Here is a 20,229-nt window from a genome sequence, read left to right as displayed (position 1 = left end):
CGCAACACAAGCAACCGTCATCAGGTGTGAAACAAACACAGCAGGAGGACTTCAGATGTAGCAGTCCTACCTACGTGACTTCACCAAAAAAACCAAAGAGTATAACCAACTGATCTTTAGAAATCTTAAAATTTATATCACTGAACTATTTTCATTCATCAGGACCATTACAGAAATAAGAGTTTCTCTAGTGCGGGTCACCAACGGGGCAGTGTGCACACACACCTGCACTGGATGTCCTCCTGAAGAGTGACGAGCGTGCCGAGTTGTTGTTCCAGCTCCTCCTGGCTGTCAGCCTCCCGGCCCGTGCTATCCGGCTCTCCGACTATCGTCCGTCCCTCCTGTTCCCACGGAAGGATGTATGTGTGGCCGTAGTACAGCCCCAGGGGGATTTTTGCACGCGCGTTGGTGCTGCCGTACTTGCCAATGACCGTCACCTAATGGGGAAAGGAACCATTAAGCACACAATGGGGATGTCAAGACGAAGCACAGGTGCATCGTACCCAATGCACCGGGTCACCACGGCGTCAACGTGCATACAATAAGCCGCAAGGCACCTTGAGGAAGCGGCACACGGGTGCGGGCAGCAGGTCGTGCAGGATGAGCGAGTGGGTGCCGATGTCGGGCGTCACCACCAACCGCCGCCCGTCCACCTCCTCTCCGCGAGTCCACACGTCGATGGCGAGCGATGCCAGCTCCGAACATGCCGGCACGAGCAGGTCCGTCAGCAGCACCGGCCGCCCAAAGTCCAGGGTCACAAAACGACGGGCACCTGCGTTCGCAAAATTGAGCAGAAATAAAAACGAACGTGCAAATGCTCGTCACGCACGAAGTCCAATAATATGAAGAACTACTCGCAGGACGGATGTACTCGGCATAAGAGGAGGTGCATGTACAAAATACGGTGAAGTACCTGAGTGCATTCGCTCAATGACCATTGACTGGTACGTTGGTGGCTGCAGCAGCTGGGACGCCTGCGTGAGAGCCTGAGCCAGGCCCCCGCCCGCCAGAGAGGTTGGCCCAGACGAGCAGGGGGACGCAGCAGATGACTTTCCCGCAGAGCTCTGCCCATAAAATGACGAGAAATTAATTCCGAACAACATGAAGCACGAATGTGCTTCAGACACAAACCTGCATTAAGGAAAATAAAGTGTTTTATATGTTCATGATGCTAGCATGTGGTTGCCTGTGCACCCACCGATTTGCTCTTGCTAGACTTGGAGGTGTGCAGAGCCACAGTGACTGGGTTGAGCTCCGAAAAAGCAGGCGGTGGGAAGAAGTGGGAGAGATCCCCGTTGACGGTCGGCGCAGAAGTGACGGGCACGTGGACCGGCTCGTTGGGCGGTGTGAGCGGTGGGGTCATGAACAGGGGTGTCGTCTTGGGTGTGGGTGGGAAAAGCTCCGAGCTGTAGGGGTAGTAGCCAGGGTGGTGGGCCACAGCAGCAGCCGCCGACGACATGAGGGGGGCGGCCGAGGGCCCTGCTGTCACCGAGGCCCCTGCAGCAGAGGCCGCGGCCGCTGCCGCCGCCGTTGTCTGATGTAGCTTCGCCTCCAGCTTCACCTTCTGCTGCTGCAGCTTGAGCAGCTGGTGCTGCTTCTCTTGCAGGGCGTGCAGCTGATGCTCGGCCGTGGCCATAGCAGTGGACAGAGAATGCAGCGCGGCCTGGGCAGCAGTGCTCAGGGCCTGGCTCGTGTCCCCGCCACTATTGGCCGCTGCTGCTCCACCTGGCCCCGCCATCATGCCAAACCCATTTCCTAAGGTATTATTTGTAAACAAAATTCACAGAAATGTTGATATTAGAAACTTGACTATGGCCAGCATTCCGATTTGCGCGGTTGTCCACATACGGTGCAAAATAAGTTAAACATACATACGTCATTGGAATAAAAAAGTTTCAACTCCAAGCACGACATTGTGCTAAAGCATTCACCAATGGTGAGTAAAAGTGGCATTAAACAGCGCACCCCTCTCGTCTTTCTCCACGCGGGTGCCGTCGCTGGTGGCCACGCACGTGAAGTGCAGTGGCTCCACCTCCAGCAGCCCCGTAAGTGCGGTGAAGCTGCTGTCGGCAGCTGCACCTCCAGCCACCTTGCCGTTACCTGCACCACCACACACAAGGGACATACACTAGTCAGAGAAACTGATTTTAATACGCAAAGTTAAAGTGTCTACACACTCAAATGAGCATTGGGGGAGAGCTGTTCTTGAACATTCCTCAGACAGTGGCCAATATATCCATTGGAAAAAGTTAATAAACACCGCCCTCTTCACAACATTCTACATAGGCATAAATGGAATGCTCCTGTCATGCAAAGCGAAATGTTATTTGGATATGATTTTTAGTCAACACGCATGCTTCCATGATGCAGCATCATGTAACTCACGATGAAGCTCCCCACCTGTCATGATCTCGGAGAGGTCGATCTCGTCGGATTGCACGTTGCTGGAGCTGCTCACCAGGTAGGCGTTTTTGTAAGAGGAGCCGCTCATCTCAAAGTCAAACAACAGGGGGTCGAACGGGGAGCGGTACAGCCCATACCTGGAGTCACATGGAACACGAAAATCAATTTAGGTTATTAATGGGTGAAGGCATGGTGCAGTTTTTAGCACACTGCTCTGTGAACCTGTCGACATGAGTTTTGTTCTTAGCCATAGCTAATATCGGTGGTGATCGCGCTCTGAGCCAGTCCTCCCTTTCACGAACCTGCACTGACCAGCGTGATGAAGTATGGCCATACAACCCCAAGGATCGACATAGCATGAGGTCTTCAGCAATGGGTTAATTTCTCACATTATATCCCTGTGTTCATTAAATAAATGAAAACGGATACAACCTGGACAGACGATTTTGTATTTGCATGCCATATATTAGAATTAAGCCAATTATATTATTCTGCTACAGCGCATATCATTCTGCTACACCGGTAGCACATTCGCCCCACTTGTTGCAGAGGCTCATGGTTTGAATACAGAGGCTGCCCTAATTAATACTGTGGGTCTAATTTGTGCTGTCTGCTTCCCAGTGGATGCGAAAGATCCCTTGACATCATTCACAAGAATAGTCCAAATATAACGATTTGTAAATTATCCGCAAATCAATCAATTTCGACGATATATAGCAATCATCACCCCCTACTGGAAGACGAATGTCCCAGTTCACTCTTGCCAATGGTCTCTTGCGTGCGCACCCGGTTAAACAAAAAAACTTTAAAACTTGAGCTCAAGAGCCAAGCCCGGGCTCTGTGTGCACACGCATGTCTCACCGTGCCCGCAGCAGCGCCTCCAGTGGCGTGAGTCTGTCTGTGAGTTGACGCGACACAGCCATGAGCAAAGCGGCGCACGCCGTGCTGCACTCAGCCAGGTCCTCCTCCTTCACGTAATTCAGCAGCACGAAATACCAGTACAGGGCTCCTATATAAATAACAGGAAAAGACAAGCCTTAACAGATTGTTGGGTCAGCTGCTCTTAGTAAGCACCTATGAATGGCAGCACAGCATACGAGGGGGTGGAGTAGCCAACGCCCACACCCCAGCCATCTTTTTGCCCCAGTGATGATGTTTACACATTGCACCAGGTACTCATTTGAAGCCGAGTCGATCCAAGGGAGGCCCAGAAGAGGTTCAGATAATCGTCACTGGTGCTGGCTGTGAGCAGGAATCGAACTCGGGTAGCCGTGTTTGTAGCATAGCACGCGAACTGCTACCCATACCACTCCCCATAATCACAGACATCTGGACAAAAAAAAAACATTTATGTGGAATGTATTTTTGTATGCCCTGGCAGCACCACAACCTTCGCTGGTACTTTCATGGGAGCTACACCAAGGTATGCTAAAGCACGCCTGTCTAAATTTGCCAAAATGGCTCACAAATTACTTCAAGGACAACCCCACTGCTCAAATTTGGCAGGACCCTCCTGAACGTTTTCTGGACAGTTGCCTCGCCTCTACTACCCTCATTTGGCAGCACCAACACATTTTCCTCCCTCCCTAACTTCCGTTTCAGCAGCGTGGCAGTGATAGAATAAATTTCCTCCACAAACGCTCGCGAATATTTTGATTGTTGAAAGGAATCATTACAAAGGCGATAGCTCTAAAAGTATGATGACTATTCATCTGCTGTCCCAAGTGGTAGGTGTTTCATACTGATCTGAGAGCCATGTGCAAATTTCTATACATGTCATCCAACTTGTTATGCCTGTGTGTGCTGCTAAAGCAAAAACAAAAATAAATTTACAAAAGTAACAAAGCTTGAATTTTTAGAGCAAGCTGATGGCATGTGCCTATTTAACACTTAATAGTTGGCATGCAATGCAACCTGGATAAACCAAGCGGTTCAGAAACTTTTGCCAGCCATATTTCGAAGTTAACTTGGTGCAAGTAATTTGAAGATGGATTCATCTCAGAAAAGCCCAAATAATAAGATTTAAAAAATCAGACTTTTCGCTGGTGTCACCTGTGGTCAACATGCACACCTACGCTGCTGGATTTGCTTGCGTCACAGATCAATGTATGCAATTTAGCCAAACTCAGTCACCTCAGATAAACCTTAGGGGATTGCAAGGCAGGTTCACCTGCAGTGGCAGCCGCAGGAATGTACGGGAGATTGTCCAGCAGGGCCAGGAGCAGAGCTCGGCTGAACTCTTTTCTGATTGCTTCCGTCCTTCCATTACTGTTGGAAAGTGAATACATATATTTTAAAACAAATCATCATTGGCCACTCAATCGACTGCAAGATGAAAGCTTCTCCCAAGTCGACGCCACCCCTCAGGATCCTGCAATGCAATAATCCAGCTCACAAAATATATATGCTTAGAAATAGTAAATACAGTAAAAACCATCGCCATGCACGAGTTTTGGATTCACGAGTTTCGTGAGTTACTAAATGTTTACCAATTCCCTATTCGCGACCCACAGGACTCCAGTATTCGCAAGTGTACGTAGTGCCAGACCTCTAACACCGTGGAGGTGCGCGCAGAATTTTACATTTGAAACTGTCTGCGAAGATTAGGCACGCCACCTCAGCTTCCCGCTTAGTCCTCAGTCTCGCCGTAATCTCGCTGAGGTGGTGATTGTGCATGTTTACTTTATACGTACTTACAAATCGACTCGAGAATAAATTTTGGTATAAACAAGTCGACTGAGGTCCAGTAAAATGAATACGAATGCAATCGGGGAAAATGTTCGACTTGTGCTCCCCAGAGTGCCAAAATGATAACAGCTGTGCGGCATTGTTATCAAACACCTATATCTCCCGAGGAGTCATCCTCCTGAATGCCTCACCATCACCACTACCTCCATCATCATCAAATCATCATTAAAAGGAAATGAAAAAACACATTGTTATTTGTAATTTGTTATTTATTGTAGTCACTATTAGTAAACATTTACCACTCGCCCCTATGTTCACTCGGACGAGGAACGTAACCCCATTTTTTCCATTGGAACAAGGTTTATGCAACCGCGAATTCAGCATTCACGAACATTTACAAGAACGTAACCCTCGTGGATAGATAGGGTTTAGTGTAATTTGTACAACGTTAAGGAAGTTAATTCACACTCAAGATAATCACATTTCTTACACCACGTTAACATACGACTGCTACATGAAAAAAATTGGACAGCGTTACCTGATGCAGAGTGTGAGAAACTTGGCGCACTTGTGAGCGATACTGCGGCCAGCCTCCAGGAAGCAGCAACGCACCAGATCCACCAGATGGCACTGCGTTTTAATCGACAGGCTGTCCACACCATCCTTGGAGCTGGACGGGCAGGGCATGGGACATAATTGGATTAAACTACCCGCCTCCGCAAAGACCCGTTCAAAGCTTGACCTCCAACTGCCGCTAAGTGCAGATGCCTGGGCAATTTTCTACATACAAGGACAGCCAATTTGTTAATCCACTGCTGGAAAGGTGGTGGGTGTTATTGGAGCATATAACACCATGCTGGTCAGTACAGCCTGGTTTGAGCATCGTAGAAAAACAAATATTTGTATACACTTTCCTCTGTTGGCAACGAAGACCCGCAGCAGCCTTCAACTTTTGCTTTATGCACGTCTGTCAGCTATCAAAGCATGACCAGGCATCCTTCCAGGAGATTTTGTCAGAGGCATAGTTCAACGCTTGGCTCTATTTTTCATGAGCTCTGCGCTAAGAGTAGCGCTGCGAGTGTACCTGCACTGCTGCGCATGAGCATGCACGCCCGCCAGCCAGCACAACACGTCGAGGGCCAGGCTCCGGGCTTGCTCCGTGGGAGGTGGCCCCTCGTCCGTCCGGAGGCACAGCAGGAGCAGCAGCCGCTCGGGGAAGTCCGCCAGCTCCAGCATCGCCAGCCGCTGAACCCTGCGGCCCAAACAAATATCGACAGCACAGACGACATTTAACACCTACGTAACACCACATCCACACCACATGCTACTGCAGCACTTTTTTATTTTAAACAATGGGTTCTAGAAGAGATCCTTCTGGGCTTGTCTTAATGAGACATTTTTTGCAAACAACAACTTTTGGAATTAAAACCATCAACAAAACGTCCATTTGCTCACTATTTTGCCAAACAAAATCACCTATGCCAAAGTCTACAATAAAACCTCAGGATTTATCCATGTGCTAAGGACTGTATGTTTCATTAAAATATATCTCACCTTTCTTTTGGAACGGAAGTCTTTTTAAATTTGCGTATGGTGATTGACACCTCCTGCAGCACATCGCAGCCCTGCAACTTCTTAGACTTCTTGGATGAGTTCCCATTCTCTCCAAACTTGGGTGTGGCTCCTTTATCCTAGCAAACCATTGACAATGTTGATTAAAAATACAATAACCATCTCACAAACCATAAGAAATGCTCCTTATAAAGCAATCAACATGTGATCATGCAACTTAAAATATCGATTTTTTTTTATAGCAAACAGGATGATATTTCGTTTTTGGGTTAGGCCACACATTTAATTCTAAAATTCTTGTCATTAAACAGAGTAAGCTGATGCAGTCCACTCAATTTTTGAGTACACTACTTGAAGGAGCTCAATCCAGTTTGAGTGCACGCAAAATATCAGGAAAAGTCTCACACCACCGGTGACCAATGTACAAATAATATTTTTGTAAAAGTGGCAATCTTGTTTGGCGGTAAAGAGTAGAGAAGAATTTTGGCATAAAACGACCACGCGGCTTAACCCAAAAAAAACACATGGATCGTATAAACATTGCATCTCAAGGTGAGCATTACAAAGTGCTACTTAAAAGCAATGGCTTACTTTGGTGGCTGTGGCTTTGAGGAGGAACGTGGCCAAAGAGTGGCCCTGGTTGGTCGTTGGTTTGAGTGTTGGGGCTCGGTAAATCGAGCGACCATTGTTCCCTGCGTAACTCCCATCCTCATTTGCCCTATCACCATTGACCGCCTTGATGTGAATGAGAAACGATCTGTACTTTCCCCCGGCCATGCCTGTTACAACAGGAGAGTAAATAGAAGGCAAAATATTTAAAATACAAAAAACAATGAATGTAGGTTATAATACTGTGCAAAACAAGACATTTCAATCGTTTATAGGTCGCCAGAAGTGTGGTGAACATACCCTTGATGAGTGCGGGGCTGGTAAGGGTAAGCACGCCGGCATGGCCGGACAAGTCCAAGCCATTGCCCAGCCACTCAGGCCCACACAGGATGTCCTCTTTGTGGTCATCCAGGAAGGCGCACAACTTTGTGCCGGCTTCTGTGTGCAACCAGAAACATTGAGGGGGAAGGTGACCAGGGAAGAATTATATTTCACACTACGGATGTGCATGTAAAACATACCTGGTTATCTTGATTCGAGTTCATCGCAAAACATGGGTTACAATTCGATTTCAAAATGTGTGAAAAACAGGCAATGGTAGGTGACCTCTCACCTGTGCCCTCATCGATATCCATGGCCTCACAACCCTCCCTTCCATCTAACAGTGAAGAGCCCTGGCTCGCTGAGTTCATGCACCATGGGGTAGTCAAAGGAAATGCGACTTTCGAGTCAACGGCACAATCTGAGATACAAACACCACAAGCAACACCAATGACAATTTAGACTAAATAAAGCCACTGAAAAAGTATTGTCAAAGCTACACGTACCTGGCCACATGATGACAAAACATCATCATGTGGCTGAGAATTTTAAACATTATGCTGACAATTTAGGAATTTGTCAAGGATAAACAAGGCTCATTAGTGTTTAAAGTGACATGGCTTTGGCAGGTGTGGGTGTGCTGTCCATGTGGGTTTTACCATTGATCTTGCCGAGGCCAGGAGAGCGATTCCGCAGCAGTGTAACTTGGATCTGAGGAATACTGGCCACGTCTGTGTTCAGTATGAACTTCAGGTCCACGTGACCAACCATGCACACTTTGGGCAGCACAATCTCAAATATTTGCTCATCCCAGCTTTTACTGAAAAAAAGAATTATACAAACAAAAATCAACCACTGAAATATATGAAGAAAATAAAATCGTAACTTATACATGAAGAACAGTCACTTTGGTCTCAATAGCCTCCTCGCGGGTTATAAAGGATGAAAATATAATTAACCAATCACCGGCTCGCACAAAGAGAGAGGTTGTAAGAGCAAAGGTGGCAATGCAGATTGCAAAGCAACAAACTAATGCCCACGACCAAATACAGAACGATGCATTTCCTAACTTCTGTTCACAATGGCATAGAGAACAAGCCGATAATTGAAGTTAAACTTCATTTGTTTAACCAGGTGAGAACTCAAAGAGAGCAGGATAGTTTTATTTGCAAGAGTAACCTGTCCACACCAAAACTGACAAATGAAAAACAAATAAAATAACAGTGAAGCAAGTAAAAATCAGAGAACAAAAAAACAACCAACTGCCAAGGTGGCATCTCAGGGCTCACTTGTCTGGCTGCAACTTCCAGGTGCGCGTATGCTGTGCTGCATCCCCATGCTGCTGCCCGTGCAGATGCTGCGGATGGCGTCTCTGCTGCTGCTCCTGCTGCAGCTCGGCCCAGCAGGGCGGCACCGTGGCCGAGAAGCGCGGCGTCAGAGTCTCAAACTGCGTGAGCTCCACCAGCGCCGTCAGGGCGGACGTGGTGAGCACAGGCTGCGCCGCCAGGAGCTCCACGCCTGCGCACACCACACCAGCCACGTGGCAAGGCAAATCGTAAATGCTCATATTGGAATTTACATACTACATACTAATCATTGCCCCCAACTGCAAAAAAATGGCATAAAAATTATAATACAAATATTGCTCGGATTTTTCTGCACTTTCCTGAATGCAGGCTGTAACGCTGGTACCTGCACGCCACAAACGGGGAAATAGGGCGGTACTGACCGGCCATGGCAGGGCTGGCAGGGCTTGCAGAGTGCTTGCTTGCTTCCTGGACCTTCTCCTCGGCTTTTGTGCATGAGCTCTCTTGAAACATGGTCACCGAATCCACCTCCTCGTTTGGCTCCCCCACCTGCAGAAAGTGGATCTCGCCACCTATGGAATTTTACAAGAGTCAGCCACAGCACACAGCCAAGCATTGGAAACTTAATCGCAGTACCATGTGTGTACAATTCACCATGAAGAACACAGCACCACGGAGACACGAGTACGTGTGCTGCAGTGACGGAACAGGGGGCAAGCACGTACCTCGTGTGCAGGAACACAGCCTGTCCGAGCCTGAGCAGTACACCACAGACACAAAAGGGTCGACTGTGCCATTGTTGTCCTTTTTCGGTGGGACAACTGAAGCCACCGTCTCAAACGTAGACAGCTCCATGATCTTCACATAACCTTCTCGTGTCGTCACCACAAAGTGGCCTAGGTGAGCACCAAGCATCCTTTTTTCATCTGGCACGCCGGGCTTGGAAGGCTGAGTCTGGCCCAAATGCACCTTTTCAGACTGCTCCTCCAGGTCTTCGTCTCGCCCGTTGAAGGCGTCGGGAGAGAGGAGGATGAGCGATGTGATGGCGTTGCTGGGGTCGGCGATGCGGTGTATTCTGACAGGCTCCTCGTGCAGAGTAACGGTGCGGGTGTTGAAGTTGAGCTTGTACAGCAGGCAGTAGCCACCGCTCGTAGCCCTGGTCTCAGCGTCCTCGACGTCGCTTTCGTGCCGGTTGAGCGACGGCTTAAGCGAGCTACTGTTCATGCCCTGCCCCTCGGCCTCACACAGCGCAGAGTTGAGCCTGTTCATGGCCTCCACGCCACTTGCCGTGGTGGCATCCGAGGCACGGGGCTCCAGAATGACGAGGATGTGCATCCCGTCCGAGCACGGCGTGATGGAATGCACGGACATCCGTTCTTCCTCAGAAAAGCGGGGAAGAGGGAGGCACTGCACCAGTGCCCCAGGCCTTGGAACCACCGTCCCGGACGACTTCCGGTCCACATTTGTAAGGCCCTGGGTGGCCTGTGCCAGCTGCTGCACGTAGCTCACGCCAATGGGCTCCTGCAATAAGCAAAAAAAGGATAAAATACTGTCAGCATGGAGCGCCATCTCATTGTGCCTTGTTGCAATAGTTTTACTTGTGCTTGTTTTCCTGTTGGTATATTTATTGCTCTATGGTTATGATTCTCTTATCCTGGGCATGCTGACTTTAGAACAAGGGGATCTGTCAAAGACCGGGGAGAGTAACAAAAAAATACAAGAGCCGTAAGCCGACTCAATCTGAGCAGCGTTTCCCGAATGCACAACCTACCTGCAGGAAGAACTGGTGCTGGTCAAGCTCCAGCTCCAGGATTTGCGGTACTGGGAAGGTACCACCCACCCCAATGTCCTCCTCTGGCAGGCTCTTCCCACTCACCAGGGCATCCAGCTGCGAGAAGCTCTTCCCTTCCTTCTCCTCTGAGCCCTTGATGGCGTACGTAAGCAGCATGGGGACCATGCGTGGCCCCGTCTGAGAGGAGCCTTGGCTCAGGTTCAGCGAAGACTCCACCTCCATAGCCATTACCCGTTCGGTCTGAGAGGGCTCGGCATTCTGCAGCTGACTGCACTCGCTGGAGCCCACTGGAGCTGCTTTAGAGATAACGAGCACGCCGGCCAGCAAGCAGGGAACCGAGAGGAGGCTCATCTGTTCCTTGGTCCCTCCGCCCTTGGAGCTGGCTGGCTTCCCCCCGCCACCACACAGCACCGGGGACATGTTCTCTTGCAGCTCCTCCAAGTCCTTCACCGCCCCGTCGATGACACTGGCGACCATTTCCCACTGCTGCGTCTCGGGCTGCTGCAGCAGGGTCAGTGCCGTGACCTCGAGGGATGTGACTGCTGCGGAATCCTCCTTGACACTCGACGCACCTGTCCGGACAGCCAGGGCACATGGAAAACAGGCGTTTTGACTGTTTAATTGAACGAAAATTTCGTCAACTGCTCGTTTTAGAAAAAGGACATTTAACAGATAAAGCTAATTGTTCATTTATTCTTAAACAATAAATTCCAGTGCAAAAATGCTTGCTCACCCATTATTAATTCAGCAAGTGAAGGAAGGGGTTCGGAGTCAGAATCTTCAAGCTGGTCATCACTGCAGACAAAAGATTGAACATGAAAGAACAGATTTTTTTAGAGCTGCAAACTGTTACCTATTTCACTAAATCGGTTAATAAAAATAACAGTTTTAAGTTTCAATTATGATGAATGATAAAATTAAAATACAATTTGCATATCATGTGCGTAAATTATTTCAACAGTGAAAATATGTTTAAGCAAAGACTTGTTCTAGAAATGCATTTCTACTTGCAAATGTTTTGTACAATCACTGTTCAATAATTATGTGAAGCAACTACCACTTTCTTGTATATACATAACTATCCAGTGGAATCTGGCTTAGCAATCATTGGAATGATTTGATAAACCATTTCGGGTCTTAATTGATTGTTCACGCTTACAGTGGCTTTCAGACTGCATCCATTATTTTCGTCTCCCCCCTCCTCTTTTCCGAACATAGATGGACTCGTCCATCTGAACAAACTGCCAAATCGCTCTCTGTGGTGCTAACGTAAAAAAAAAGCCCCTTTTTTCAATTTTCTTGCTGTGGTTTTCACACCTGATGATGATTGCTTGTGTTGCAGTCGAAACGTCGTGAGAATTTTATTGTTTTATATTTTTACTATTTTACTGTTTCCCTTCTACGTGGTGACTTTACCGAAAGAACCAAGAATATGAATCCCTGCAGTCACGAAAGCTTCAAATCGAAATTTTTGTCCAACGTGAGTTAACGCTAAAATTAAAAATCAAGATCAAACAGGAGCACATCACACAAGTGACATCACTACATTGACATAATAAAAAATGATGGGTTGGACTATGTATTAAAAGGTTTGAAAGCCGCCAATGCATGCCAGACAGCCTGGAACAACACAGCCCTAGGTAGATACTTGTTGGTTGTGCATTCCTTTTTGTGCTTGCTGACATGCATACTTGACAACCCTACCGCCAATCCAGTGCTGGATGAGGGTTTCCCACGATGTGGAGTCATGAGGTTTATTCGACCACACTTCACCAGGATGGACCATTGCAATTTTGTGAAGGTTCATGCGATTGCAAAAATCGGAGCTATATGGCACAGGAAGGCTGCCGGCAGGGTCACCTGTCGCTCTCAAGGCGAGGCACATCCGAGCTGCTCGAGGTGTCGTCGGTCCACGTGAGGCAGGGCTTTGTGGAATCCTCGTCGGCGGAAATACGCTCCGTGCGCGCCAATCTCCGCATAATCATGGGGTCGCGGGGGTTCATGCAGAACCGTGCTTGCACCTGCGAGCCAGGATTCGTTACATGAGCAAGGAAAATGTCGCATTCAAGGCCACACGAACAGAATGTCTCGGGTATCACGCACTGAACACCTTTCTTAAGGCAAATATCAACAAAAATTTTAATCGTCTAGGTGATGGGCAACTGTAATCGAGAGCTTTCAAGTAAAGGGTTTGCGGACAATGTAAATTACACTTTTAAACCCACGAGGCTGCAAGGTGACCACAATATGGTAGTACAGCAAATGTTTATCAACCCAGCAATGCAGATCCATGGTAGCAAATGTTTATCAATCCAGCAATGCAGATCCAATCAATTAAAGATATATGAGCCATATCCAACGCAAAGCTAAGATGGCACTGAAAATGTTTAACTAAATGTGAACAGCAGAAAATAAATGTTTTAGTCCGGTCTTAAAAGCACCAATGATCAAAGCTGACCGGACTTCAATATGCAGACTATTCCAGAACACCAGGGCTGTCCTAAATAAAGTGGATTCACACAGCAGAAGCAGGTCCATAACAGATGAGCCTAAATTTCATGATGGGACATATGGGTGGATGGCATTGCTCAGGTAAGTTGGTAGACCAGTTTGATGTTGTTGCTATAAGAGCAAGTACTGCAACCTTGAACTTGACTCTATTGTGCACTGGAAACCAGTCCTACACTTTCAAAATGTTTCAATAACTCATGAGAGGTAGGGCCAGGCAAATTACTCTGGCGAGGGTGTTTTGGAAATAGTGGAGATGTTTGCCGAGTCCATCGGTTACTCCCGAGGCCATCGTTTACAGTTCATCTGTTGGAGTAGAATTTCTCTAAGTAGTTCGATTTTCTCTTCAACGTGAAACACTCCTTTATAAAGAAATTGACCAAACATTCCAATGCACAACACCCCACAGAAAGAGTCTTGAGCCTTGGTGATGCTTTCCTGGAGTGACACGACCATCACTAACAGTGATGCAGCTCATTGGAACCGGTCTTGAGTAGACACAAGATGACCCCCGTACCTTCATCTGCTTGTGGACGTCCCAAATGCAGACGCGGCCATGACGGGTGCTGGTGGCGAGCGTGGCGGGGCAGCTGCCAACACCCAGCCAGGCCACGCGTTCCGAACCATCGCCCTGGGGCACCTGAGATGGCGCTGTTGCCAGCGTCACTGCTATCGGCACGTTCTGCGTGTGTTCGCCCTTGACGTACGGACAGTTCGGCGAGTGTCGCTCATGCTCAGACCTGAAGCCCAATGCACACAGCAGAGGTGCAGAGACAGGGGTGCAAAGAGCTGACAAACATAACCAGAGTAACCACGCTGGGTTTAACTGCACTGTCTGACCTCTGGGATTGCCAAAAAGGGTTTTGCCACCAAGTACTAAGTCATGTTTTGCAGAGCGGTCAAATACTTATTCCCTCATTAAAATGCAAATCAATTTATAACATTTTTGACAAGCGTTTTTCTGGATTTTTGTTGTTGTTATTCATCTCTCACTTTTCAAACAAACCTACCATTAAAATTATAGACTGATCATTTCTTCGTCAGTGGGCAATCGTACAAAATCAGCAGGGGATCAAATACTTTTTTTCCCCTCACTGTATATCAGTGCGTTGGAGCATATATTCACGCACACAAACAAACAGCATTCATTGGAATTTTACTTCTCTAGTATCAATAATATACACAAGGATGCCATATTTACCACGACATATTGAGTAACAATAGAAGGAGAGGCAGTGCTGCCACACAAAGCAGGGCACAACATGTGAACCCTGTGCTCACCAAGGCTCATCTGTGGGCTCCCAAGAGACGAGGCACACACTGCATGTGAAGCACATGGCTCTGTCATCTCCATTGGAGGTCGGCTGTATGGGAAAAAACGAGCATGTTTTAACATGATGAGTGGGAGCATGAGTAGTGAGCAGAAGACTTTAAGCACAAATGTAATTGCCACACCCATTAAATCCAAGAGCATTTCATATATAAATAAAGTAATCTTAAGCCCCTATGCCTTAAGCAATTGTCTTTTTACATGGATGGTTAACTTTTCATCGGCATGCAAACTAAAAGCTTATAGCTTATATCAGACCATAGGAGCTGCCATGAGCAAATGGCATTTTCGTGAGGACACACCTATACATTGGTAAAATGTGACACGTAAGGGGAGGATAACCATTACGCCCAAACAAATGTGTTCCTTAAGCGTCATCACAAACCATGCTTGTACACATTCCTTGAGCCGTTCAACGAAGATGTCATGTACAGTAATCATAAAATATTTGAATTCATAAATGTGGGTTCGCCTTCACAGGGGATTTCCTCGTGCAAGGTTTGAGCTGCTCACTTGGCCACCTGTTTGAAGCAGTGCATCTGGCGCGATCTGGTTTCAGTGCCAATGAGATGTACAGTGCCACATAATTTGCGCCCGTCTATTTACACCGTTATGTATCCACATGTTTATGATGTAAAAGTGTCAAAGACAAGGTCAACAATTAAGGCAGTTGAGAACAAAACCTAAAACTGGTAAACAACTAAAGCGCACATTCTCAAGGCTTACAAGTGCGATAAAAATGTAACACGTGGGAAAAAATGCAAAGATTTATTCCCGAATGACTAAAGAAAAGGTGGCAGTTGCCCAACACTCTGGCTAGAGCAAGCATAATAATAATATAGCAAAAAGGTTTTTGTGGACCATGCTTTGCGTGCGGGCGCGCCAGGGTAGCGAGAGCGTTCGTACAACCTGGTGGTAGAAGCCGGCTTGAGCCATAGGGTCGGGCTGTGCCCATCTGTAGTGGGCGTGCGGCCACGACGTGAACGTTTCCCGCCGGTTCGCCTCGCTGTACATCAGGGACCTGACACAACCAAAAACTACATTTTATTAAGCGATCCGCAATTAAACTCCCATCCCCAAGCTAGACAAACGGACATTACAGAGAATCCAAAAGACAATTACTATTAGATAATACGTCAATCTTTCAAATCAGCCTTTCTTGTAATGCAGCCAAAGGCAGATAATGTATTTTTTTCCATTAGAAGCACTACACTAAAATAAATGAAACCCGATATCAGAAAAAGCAACCGGAGCGTTAAAAAGGCTAAAGCACTTAAATGTGACGTAGTACATGCGGGGGCTCAGCCTGCACCAGCGACTTGCCTATCTACGGGCCGCCCTGGCCCCCCTCCCAGCTCGGCCTGAGCGCTGGGCAGAAGGTAGGCGAGGCGGTCCATGAGGGCGGCTGCCACGGGCAGCGCGGCCAAGTTGAGGCCGACACGCTTGAGCTCGTTCACCACCCCTGCTGCTGCAGAGCGCAGCACGTGGTGCGGCAGGCACAGCTTCACCGTCGCCCACTGTCAGCGGGAGGTTAAACCAAACTCATTAGTGGTTGGCGGACCTTCTCCATCTCCAGCACAAGCACATGGCTTCGGTCTTGAGATAGCAGTGATGTAACGTGTCCAACGTCCAACATTTTTGGAAGAATGCCCACCTGCTCAAATAAAAGTACATTTACTTAAAGTATAATAATAGATGGAATATTAATGTATAAATCTACAAATTGAACAAAGTATTAAACGTAGTTCACTTACCTTCGCCACCTTGTGGCTGAGAGCTGGCTCCTGTGTTGAGCTCCTGACACCATCCCTCAGCTGAGAGATGAACTGGTCATAACCCTCCGTGCCAGAAACATCAATCTTCCTCTGGCAAACGGAGAGCAGCTGCTGGGCCTGAAACATTGAAAAAAGTACCCACAAACTATAAATGTGTATTATTTTCACCACTTGTATACTGCAGTACAATATGGATTGATAAAGCATTATTGCAACAACATCTCAAGATGCTGTACAGAGTGGGCATGTTTATATACATATAAGGGAAATTTGTGAACATGTGTGTCTGTTCGAAATGTTTAGCATACTTCCCGACATGCAACAAACTTTAAATTTGGCATGTGGATAGCTTCCAGACTGTACACAATGCAAAAAGTATAAAAATAGACTTCTGTATTTTGGGGGGGGAGGGGGCGCAATAATGGATATATTTTGCACGGCAAGTGAGCGGTGACGTCACATCTGTGATGTCACCCGCATCCCCCCCCCAACCCTCCGCGTAGGCCGTGTATTAATCCAAGACAAGAATCCAAGTCTCGAGCGAAGCCGGGTAGTAAAGCTAGTTATATAAAAAAAGAGAGGCAGTGCGTTATGGGTGGAGTCCAAAATGCATTGAATTCAAATACACTCCAAAAAAAAATGTCCAAACGATGGTCTATCATGACAGTTAAGTGACAGTGGAAGACAGGGGCTCGGCGGCAGCAGCACATGTGCGAGACGGGCGAGCCGATGGAGGGGAGTGTCCGCAGGTAACACTTGCCTCTGAGACAGGCAGCTCCAGGTGCACCGGATCGTCAGGCTTGGTGACGGCGGCCTGCAACGCTGTGTCCAGTAGCAGGATGCCATTAAGATCCTTCCGGCAGCCGACAGCAAACCCATCCGTGAAAACCACCTTATCTACCCCCGACAGGTAATGGCACTCGATCTGACCACCTGCCTTGGCTGGAAGGTGCGAAGGAAAGAAAAACAATGATGGCATTTTAATCATGTTCCTTACAGAAATATATTATTCTGTAAGCAGCCGCACAAAATACAAATGCTTTGTTGAGATTATGTCATGTGGCTGCAAATGCACTTTTTAAAAAGTAAAAACCAAACATGTGTGAGCATTGTTAACTTTCTGGAATAACACATATGCTTAAAATTAATCACAGTGTGTAAATGTGAAACTAGGGGAGATGTGGACCAAAAGTGGAAGACAGATGGTTTCACTTTGTAACAAAAAACAGCAGCATACATTTATGGGATCAATAATTCACAATCAGGAATGCAGGCAGACGATAAATGAAGATTGAATACCATAATGATTAGGACAATGTGCCAATAAACATGTATACATCATGCTCTGTAGCCCTGTCAAACGAATCATACGCAATTATAACAGCCGTATGTATTAAAAAAGTTCACTAATTAATAACAATTACTTACCAAGTAAAAAAAACCACGACCACAACTAGAGTGAAATAGTTGTGGTAACGAGACATCACTCCAATAATCATATTCCTCTACGAGCATCCAAATAAATTTTAAGATCACTCCACATCTCCAACAAACAAACAAAAAGTATGTTGAAATCTCCCGTCAACCTTTCTCCTCAGGATGTCACTCATTTTACTCTGCTGCCCCGAGAGAGATTCCTTCCACCAACCATCAATGCCAGACACCCTGAACCTATTCAAGTCTCAACTAAACATATTTCTTGTTGCCTCTATCTCTGATTGACTGCATCTCTATAAAATAAATATTCCCACTGTTTCTGTACGGCATCTTGCAATGCAGTTGAATTTAGGTAGTCTTGATTCCAACTGCGTTGTATAAACAATTTAATTTGACATTACATCATCGGTGGATAGGCATACTAGACAAATGTATGTAAGCCCAAAGGTAGAACAATCTACAATGGTAAATAACAAATCACCTAAACCATCACATATAGAAAATGTGTAAAACAGAGGACAAAAAATATATAGTCATGTTGGTTAAAAGCGGTTCGACTTTGACAATACCTTGAGAGATGTAGCAAGCCATTCTCAGAAATAAAATATGTTATTTATGATATCCACTTCTTGCTATTGCAATAGTGAGTACTTTGTTACTGCACGCTGGTTGAACTTTTCCTCACACAAATTAGATCACTGCCTATGGCACCCAAGAACCAGTTTCTTATTCTCTAATATATGCCGGTACCAACTAATGCGTGGGAGAGCTCCATTGGTCACCAACAGTAGCAATATTAAAAAAAAAACACTACGATTTTCCTGGAATTGGTCTTATGCATAGGTTTACTGTGAATAAAAGTTATAATATCATGTGATAAATCTTGACTTCTCTTACAACAATAACGACATAAGAACTCCAGAATAAATATACTTAATGTATGAAATAGTAATACTTAGATTTTAATAACAATAACATAGAAAATCTGGCCTCATATTTTGAGGTAGATTTTCTATGGCATGAATCTTCACAATGGTCTAGATTTAGGATGTTAACAATTGCCATACACTTGCACACCTTAATACATAATTTACACTCACCACATAACCACAAACACATTTGCCTAGGTATGAAAGTAAATGATTAAGGGATATGCACAACCGACAAATGTTTGTCTGTATTTAAATACATTTTACCACAGCTAATTGTAAGTGTGCAGTGAGCACGGTACATATTGTAATGACATAACAAAAATAATGCCTAACCATCTCGCCTTTCAAACTTTTCCATGATGCCTAGACATGATGACCTTCATATGAAACGCATCAAGCTCCACATTCAGTGCAAACGGCCGAGAAATCTAGGAATCACAAGCCATGTGTGATGTCACGACACCAACGTGTGGAACTGGCTGGAGTCAAGCATGGCCACCATCTCGTCAATAATGGGGCACCGTGGGTATGGACCAAACGGCCATACACTCCAGCTGGTGTTTCTGAAAACTACTTAACTAGAGGCATGTTTTGGTGCCATATCTTAGGCACCTAATGATGCAGTATAGATGTACGTCGTGACATCAAACCCCAAGCATAGTAACCACACACATGACAACAGTCAAGTGAAGGTTATGTAAAGTCCACTAGGTCACAAACCGAACTACACTCTAATATGTTTATGAACTTATAATTCAATAGATAAGAATACTAAAGAGGCCAATATAACACCCTCTACTTATAATTCTGAACTCAAAGGTTTAAAGATAACAATGCTTGTAGAATCAGACTATAAAGCACACACAAAGTTTAGCATTTGGTACATGTGCCTATGGCTCATGCTGCCAAAAGAAGGCACTTATTATACTAGAATTATGTTAAACCGGTCTTAAAAACAGTCTTAATTGGATATCCTATCACAGTACAAAAGTTTTCAGCCAATAAATGATAATATAAGAACAAAATAGGGAGTCAATCTTCACACATACGTTGCAGCACATGCAATAATTTACATACCGTGGTCAACACTGGCTTGGGAAACCGAAGTTAATGGAAATCAACATACCAATTTACTTAAAAGGAACGTATTGTGCATTCTATATTACCTGCTATATGGATCAGAAACTTGGAAATAGCAAAAAATATTTAAAAAGCTGAAAATAAAACCATAGAAAGCAGTGGCTGCTAGGAATTACACCGAGACAGAAAAAAAAACACGCGGATCAGAGAGCGTACGCCGGTTCAAGATATCTTGTTGACTTTGAGGAATGTAAGTGGGCTAGGGCATGGCATATCGTTAAAAGAGCAGAAGGGAAGATGGCCAGCGGTCTAGGCTAATGACAGAGTGGCAGGCAAAGGAGGGAACATGCTTGAGGGGATGTCCAATACGGGGATGGAGAGATGAAATCAGTTTTGTGTGCAGGAGCAAGATGGATTCCTGCATTGCGTGACCGAGAGATAGCGACTGCTTGGGAAGGACTTTATCCAGCAGTGT

The 20,229-nt window shown here is 46.1% G+C and overlaps 1 protein-coding gene across 6 annotated transcripts in view; it reads right to left on the bottom strand.

Annotated features, from left to right (window-relative positions):
- Window positions 1–20,229, bottom strand: part of BIRC6 (baculoviral IAP repeat containing 6) — a 165,484-nt gene that overhangs the window by 142,943 nt on the left and 2,312 nt on the right. For 5 of the 6 annotated variants that reach the window (XM_032947717.2, XM_032947722.2, XM_032947718.2 and 2 more), the window contains exons 2-28: window positions 17,066–17,247; window positions 16,285–16,422; window positions 15,854–16,047; window positions 15,440–15,551; window positions 14,482–14,564; window positions 13,718–13,940; window positions 12,553–12,713; window positions 11,426–11,487; window positions 10,672–11,264; window positions 9,626–10,421; window positions 9,323–9,472; window positions 8,883–9,111; window positions 8,253–8,413; window positions 7,886–8,014; window positions 7,573–7,710; window positions 7,255–7,442; window positions 6,646–6,782; window positions 6,176–6,343; window positions 5,630–5,761; window positions 4,574–4,671; window positions 3,265–3,412; window positions 2,401–2,540; window positions 1,966–2,100; window positions 1,199–1,755; window positions 914–1,064; window positions 558–772; window positions 226–437 (exon numbers count right to left, since the gene is read on the bottom strand). In XM_032947717.2, coding sequence (XP_032803608.1) covers window positions 226–437; window positions 558–772; window positions 914–1,064; window positions 1,199–1,755; window positions 1,966–2,100; window positions 2,401–2,540; window positions 3,265–3,412; window positions 4,574–4,671; window positions 5,630–5,761; window positions 6,176–6,343; window positions 6,646–6,782; window positions 7,255–7,442; window positions 7,573–7,710; window positions 7,886–8,014; window positions 8,253–8,413; window positions 8,883–9,111; window positions 9,323–9,472; window positions 9,626–10,421; window positions 10,672–11,264; window positions 11,426–11,487; window positions 12,553–12,713; window positions 13,718–13,940; window positions 14,482–14,564; window positions 15,440–15,551; window positions 15,854–16,047; window positions 16,285–16,422; window positions 17,066–17,247 — 5,632 coding nt within the window. The remainder of the gene's footprint in view (window positions 1–225; window positions 438–557; window positions 773–913; window positions 1,065–1,198; window positions 1,756–1,965; window positions 2,101–2,400; window positions 2,541–3,264; window positions 3,413–4,573; window positions 4,672–5,629; window positions 5,762–6,175; window positions 6,344–6,645; window positions 6,783–7,254; window positions 7,443–7,572; window positions 7,711–7,885; window positions 8,015–8,252; window positions 8,414–8,882; window positions 9,112–9,322; window positions 9,473–9,625; window positions 10,422–10,671; window positions 11,265–11,425; window positions 11,488–12,552; window positions 12,714–13,717; window positions 13,941–14,481; window positions 14,565–15,439; window positions 15,552–15,853; window positions 16,048–16,284; window positions 16,423–17,065; window positions 17,248–20,229) is intronic. The other variant, XM_032947719.2, reaches the window with a different exon arrangement.

This window comes from Petromyzon marinus, chromosome 6 (assembly GCF_048934315.1).
Source record: "Petromyzon marinus isolate PM22_M1 ecotype Great Lakes invasive population chromosome 6, UKy_Petmar_22M1.pri1.0, whole genome shotgun sequence".
Lineage (NCBI taxonomy): Eukaryota > Metazoa > Chordata > Hyperoartia > Petromyzontiformes > Petromyzontidae > Petromyzon > Petromyzon marinus.
The sequence above is the reverse complement of the archived record's forward strand: the minus strand, read 5'-3'. Positions and strand labels throughout refer to the sequence as shown.